Here is a 6,737-nt window from a genome sequence, read left to right on the forward strand (position 1 = left end):
CAAAAAAAAAAAAGAATTAAAAACTACTCTAGTATAGTTTCTTTTTAACCAACAGGTAGCCTTACTAAAATACTACATTCCAGGAAACATTGCCCTTGTGACATAGAAACATAGATTGAATGACAGGGTATTTAGAGCATCCATCATATTTGGCTTATAAACATGCACCCACCCTATTATTGTACCATTAATACTCTATATATTAGTCCTCTTCAATACATTTATTAATGACATAAGCGAACTGTACACACGTTTTGAAGTTGTAAAAACATTTTCAAAGATTAGGCCTATTGAGGAATGTTTTATATGAAGTTATTGTTTAGTTTTTTCGTATATAAAAATGTTATTTAAAATGCGTTACTAGCAAGTATTAAAAACTTTCTCAATAATGGACTGTTGAAAGTGACAAAATGATGAAACATTTGGAGCTTATTCATGAAGGCAAAGTGGATCTAGTGTCAGACTGGGTCAAATAAGTAGTAATTCATGTTTAATTGTGCAGCAAGATCATTGTTGCTCCCGACATCTCAATACTCTAAGTAAGATTCAGATCTGTGTGATAAACTGAAAGAAATGCAAAGACAATTAAAAAATTAATTACATCTCTACAATATATAATTAAGAGTGCACAGATAATAAGTGAGCAGATCTACTAATAACTGCTTAACTTAAGTCTGTTCCTCACACTGAGATAAAATATGGCTACAAAAGACTTGCTATAAAGCTTGTACTTTGGTGTCAGCACTTTTACTTTTTAATACAGTTAAAACTGTGAATCTTTATGTACTTTAATTCTATGAAAAAGGCATGCAGGATAGGAAAGGTTTAAGATATGGCAAGTAAATGATTTTTGAAAACCTACTTGACTTTCAGCTTATTATTTGGATGTTTCCTTAGTTCTAATAGCCGTTCCTCTGTTGACTTTCCTATTTCATTTCCAGAAAGATGCAGCTTACTCAAGTTTATTTTCCAGATGTTTAGTGTCAGGACAGTAATCAGAGCACTACATCCTTCATCTTTGATACCACAATCATTCAACCTGCAGAAGCAACAAAAGACACATCTGTTCAAGATACAGGGAAAAATTGTCAATTTAACTTGCAGTGTAATTCAAGTGCTATGACTCTACCCGAGTGTCTGTAGTTTACAGCGAAGATCCGCCAGTGCAGCAGACAACAGCTTCAGCCCCGAGTCTCCTATGACATTGTTAGCCAGGTTAAGCTCTTTCAGCTGCGAGAGGTTTGATTTTAGAGCTGAAGCCAGAGCATCACAACCTTTGTGAGTAATACCACAACCAGTCAGCCTGCACAGAAAAACTTATTAGAATATGCTGTATGGGGTCTGGTAATGGGTAACCCAGGAATGTTTTCTTACCATAGTTGTTCAAGACCAATACCAGAACACTTTGGACCTTTAAAAAAAAGCCTAATTCCAGAGTCTCCCAGTTTATTCTCAGACAGATCCAGCAGTTTCAGATGTGAAGGGTTTGATCTCAGAGCTGAAGCCAGAGCAGCACAACCTCCATCTGTGATACCACAATCCTTCAGCCTACAAACAGAACAGTTCTATATTTCACTCGTTTTATTTATAAAACACATCAGTTCACAAGTCACAACTTGAGCAGACTAGATTTCATACCTCAGAATTTTCAGTAGACATTCAGGATTCTTTAGAGCAATAGATAGCCAGTTCACTCCCAAATCTCCTACATTATTTGTAGTCAGTTCTAGCTCTCTCAGGTGTGAGGGGTTTGATTTTAGAGCTGAATCCAGAGCAGCACAGCCTTCATCTGTTATACCACATTTCTTCAGCCTGCAGACGCAACAATGACAATTATATTAATATGTAGGTGTATTGTGGCAAGACCTAAGTACTGCTAATACAACAACCAAAGAACTCATACTTTAGTTTCTCTACTTTACAAAGAGCATTCTTCAGTCCATCAGACAGGCATTTAATTCCTCTATCTCCTAGTTCATTAAATGACAAATCCAGTTCTAACAAGTGGGAAGGGTTTGATATGAGAGCTGAAGCCAGAGCAGAACAACCTTCATCTGTGATACCACAACCATTCAGCCTGCAGAGACAACAATAAAAAATGATCTCCGTTCAAGCAAGAACTTAACTTAACTACTTAAGTTAACTACATCCTATCGTTGCCTTAGAATTATAAAGTCTATCTGACATTTGTCACAATGGAGTTATTCACATATTTTTTACATTATGTGATGTTTCTTTTCTAAGCTGTGTAAATTTTGGAAAACAAAGGAAAACAAAAAGGTCTCCATCTACACAAGTTTATGGAATGCAAAAACTTAATATCTTTATATTTAAGCTTAATATCTCAAAAACGCTCAGAATGCAGATAGAACCTTATAATTCTAAGGCAATGCTATATTGCCAAATATATTGGTATACCCCCTTCTAATGAACAGGTTTGACTACTTTAGTGACGGAGTACAATATTGTAGGGAATTGTGTGCTTCTAATTTAATAGCAACAGTTTGGACAGGACCCTATTCTAACATGACAATACCTCCGTGTATAAGGCAAAGTTCAAAAAGAAACAACTGATTCAGTCAGTGTGGAATATGTTCATTAGAAGTGGGTGTCCCAATCCAGTATAGTGTGTGTACATTTAAGTACTTTAATATTATGAATATCTTTCAATATAGGCTTATGCATCATAGAAACAAGAACTATTACCGCATTATCTGTAATTTGCAATTAGAATTTCCCAGGCCTTCAGAGAGCAACCTCACTCCTGTATCCATCAATTTATTACCATTCAAATTCATTTCCGTTAAACATGAAGGCTCGGAGGCGAGAGCTTTGGCCAGAGGACAGCAGCAATTTGGTGTCAGTTCACAATGAGCAAGTCTATGAAAAATAACAAAATTGATAGAAGGCTTTATTTCATTTTGATATAAAACTAAAAAGGCAGTTTGTGTCATGAAATTGTAAAAATGTATTGTCATACTAACATACCGTACTGATTTGTATGCTTTAATCACAGGCACAAGATACGAAAGAACTTGCACCATTTTTGCACAGCCAGTTCTCCAAGCATATGCCTTCAATTCAAACACATCCAAGTGCTCTGAAGTCAGAAGAACAAACACGACAGCTGACCACTGTAAAGGGGTTAATTTGGCTGTAGTAAGAGCTCTTTGATTGAGATAACACTCAATTTGTTTCACAAGTGAACGGTCACCCAGATCCTTAAGGCAGTGGAACAAACTGATGAATTTATTTGGAGTGGGATGGTGCTCTATCATCTTCTTGATGTATTCAATCGTTTTCTCTAAATTGTGGTACCTGGTTTCTGTCTGTGACAGAAGAACCTTTAAAAGAGTCTGATTGGGCTCAAGTGAAAAGCCGAGAAGGAAGCGAAGAAATAGGCCCAGGTGTGTATTTTTATTTTGTAAGGTCTCATCAATAGCTCTCTGATGCAGGTCAAATATCTGCCTGGATGTTGCTTCACGAGATGGTTCAGTAATTTGGTCAAACACATTAACATTCTGTGTTGTGAAAGTGTGATGCACATACATAGCAGCAAGATGTTCCTGAATGCTGAGGTGAACAAAGCAATAGATTTTCCTTGAATGTAGCCCAAACTCCTCTCTGAAGATCTGAGTGCACAACCCAGTGTACACTGATGCTTCAGTCACGTCAATGCCACACTCTCTCAGATCTTCTTCATAGAAGATAGCGTTGTGTTTCACAAGCTGCTGAAAAGCCAGTCTTCCCAGTTTGAGGATCATCTCTTCATCTGTCTCTGTCTTCTCATAGTCCTTCTTATATTTGATTTTGATCTGAATGATCAGGAAGTGTGTGAACATTTGAGTGAGAGTCTTGGGAATCTCTCCACTCTCTGCTTGACTCAACATTTTCTCTAGAACAGCGGCTGAGATCCAGCAGAAGACTGGGATGTGGCACATGATGAAGAGACTCCTCGATGACTTTAGGTGCGAGATGATTTTCTCAGCTAGATTGTCTTCTCTGATTCTCTTCCTAAAGTATTGAACCTTCTGAGGGTCATCGAAGCCGCGTACCTCTGTCAGTCTATGAACGCACTCACTGGGGATGAGATCAACTGCTGCTGGTCTGGAGGTGATCCAGATGAGAGCAGAGGGAAACAGATTTCCAGCAATCAGGTTTGTCAGCAGCATGTCTACTGATGTGACTTTAGTTGAATCCTGTAGAATCTCATTGCTGGGAAAATTTAAGGGAAAACGGCACTCATCTAGACCATCAAAGATAAATAACACTGTATATTCATCACTGAAAATATCTACTTCCTTGGTTTCAGGGAAAAAAACATGTAGAAGATCTAAAAGACTGAGGTTTTTGTCATTTATCAAATTGAGCTCTCTGAAAGGAAGTGGAAATATGAAGTGGACATCCGGATTTGATTTCCCTTCAGTCCAGTCCAGAATGAACTTCTGCACAGACACCGTTTTTCCAATGCCAGCGAATCCTTTAGTCAGCACAGTTCTGATACGATGTTTTTGTTCAGGTAACGGCTTGAAAATGTCATTGCAGTTGATTGACAGTCTGTCCTCCGTCACTGCTTTCATAGCTGCTGTTTCAATCTGTCTGATTTCACATTCTTGAGTGCTTTCTTTAGCATCTGTGATGTAGAGCTCAGTATAAATCTCATTTAGGAGTGTTGGGCTTCCTTTCGGTTCTCTTCCTTCATGTAAAAACTGAAATTTTCTCATTAGTTTCATTTGGAATTGAATTCTGCAAAATTTAAATAATCATGTGTCACTAATATGTAAATTTACCGTATGTATGTTGAAGACCTTTATTTGATTATGAAAAGTATTAAGTATAACCTGTGTTAAATGTCTTACCTGCACTGTGTAAATGTAGATTCTGGCAAATCACACTCACTTATGGACACACCACTGACCATTCTGGGCTGCCTAATTAACCTACCGTAGAGTAATAGACGCAAAAGACGCATTTGCTAAATATTCAGAATAATGCCAATATACATTAGATTTAAAATAGTTGCTCTGTCTGTTTTTAGTAATTAACAAAGAGCTTCACTTTTATCTAGCAATTATTGTTTGTAAAAAAATATTTATACAGTATATAATGATAACTGTAATGATAAAAATTTATGTAAACAATTTAATTAAACAGCTGAATCTGATTTTCCCTGCTGACTTAAACTGAAGCAATTCACATATTTCCTTTATGTAATGATATTCTGGAAAACATTGCAGCCATTTTATTTGTGACTTTTTTTTACATCATGTGTAATTTTGATCGATACATGATAATGTCTTCTCTATAAATTCACCTGTGTTTAGAATTGGGGTAGTTTACGGTGTCACGGCCCATGGACACACAGCTGGGCAGTGCTGGGTCCAATCTCTCTTGCCTGTAACAGGGAATATTGTACTTCATATACAACAGTAAATAAACAAATAAACATTAAGAGCCTGTTCAGAATAACAGTAGCAATAAGTAACAATCACACATTATTTTATTTGCAAGATCACATGCATCACGCAATTGATTTAATGAATAAATTAGCAAAATAATTTAATTTCTGTAAGTGCTAAAAAAATATATTGATTAAAAAAAAGAAAGAAAAAGTAATTACCATTAAATATATTTATTACAAATTTGATTGTGTTAATTGCATGTAAAACAATAAGTTGTAACAGAAATTAATTTTTTTTACTTCTGTTAAATATGATTTTCTACTATTTTGACATGACATTTATCAAAATAACTGAATGATAGTAAATCAAGAATGTCCATAAATGTACCCGTCGCCAGAAGTGCCGCGACCTTTGAATTCAACACCCTGATCCTTTGATGCATTGCTCTTTAATGATGCACAAGTCAGCCTTTCAGAGTCTGATGTTTTCTGCCTGTAAATGGTGAAAATATTTAAATTATAAGAGTAAAAACAACAGCAACAACAATAACGTGCTTTGAATGAATTGATTGCGACCCACCCTGCCCCAAATAAAATTTTAATTTTTTTTTTCTTCACACATTTCCTCAATTAAATGCTAATATGTAATGTACCTTGATGACATATGATCTAAAAAATTAAATATGAACTATTTAACTATTTTACATATTCCTTGTGTCCTGTGAAATCTGCTTTATAGAGTAACAGAGGAAGCATATAGAGATTTGATAAATATACACCAGACTTTAAAAATTGGTAAATGGTTCACTTGTATTTAGTCTGTCTGTTTTGTCTACAATTAGCTAAGAGATTCTTTTTAATCTGTAGCAATATTTGTTAGATTAAACAAGCAGAAAAAAAGGAAAACCAAATGCTGAAGTGCACTGATTTTTTTTTTTTTATGATTTTAAATATTAATAGACCACCAGAGGTTAAAGACACACAACTGTACACTTAATGCCATCTTCCCTCCCAGCTGACTTAAACTGAAACAGGTCACATATTTGCTTCATACAATAAATATAAAGAGGACACTTTATAAAACAGTGCAGTACTTGCAGCAGCCATTTACGTTTCTGACATAAATATTTGTAATTGCCGCGTAATTTTGATCACTGATACATGACTGTCCTTTAGAATTACCTGTGTCCTGGATTGCTGTCACATTTAAAATAAGCAAATGGCAGATCCATAGACGTGTCACTGCTCATTGACATACAGCTGGCCACTGGTGAGTCTGGTCTCTCCTGCCTGGAACAGGGAATAGATTCACAACATTTAAAAAAAAAAAAAAAAA

At 35.7% G+C, this 6,737-nt stretch overlaps 1 protein-coding gene across 1 annotated transcript; it reads right to left on the bottom strand.

Annotated features, from left to right (window-relative positions):
- Positions 1-7: 7 nt before the first annotated feature.
- LOC122334159 (NACHT, LRR and PYD domains-containing protein 12-like) lies at positions 8-6,688 on the bottom strand. The gene is made up of 12 exons (XM_043231991.1): positions 6,584-6,688; positions 5,790-5,894; positions 5,315-5,395; positions 4,860-4,940; positions 2,989-4,746; positions 2,707-2,880; positions 1,904-2,077; positions 1,639-1,812; positions 1,375-1,548; positions 1,130-1,303; positions 863-1,039; positions 8-564 (listed from the first exon to the last, which is right to left on the bottom strand). The coding sequence occupies exons 1-12, from the start codon at positions 6,655-6,657 to the stop codon at positions 528-530; spliced, it is 3,183 nt and encodes a 1,060-aa protein (XP_043087926.1). The 5' UTR covers positions 6,658-6,688; the 3' UTR covers positions 8-527.
- Positions 6,689-6,737: the final 49 nt, after the last annotated feature.

The sequence above is a fragment of the Puntigrus tetrazona genome, unplaced genomic scaffold, assembly GCF_018831695.1.
Source record: "Puntigrus tetrazona isolate hp1 unplaced genomic scaffold, ASM1883169v1 S000000486, whole genome shotgun sequence".
Lineage (NCBI taxonomy): Eukaryota > Metazoa > Chordata > Actinopteri > Cypriniformes > Cyprinidae > Puntigrus > Puntigrus tetrazona.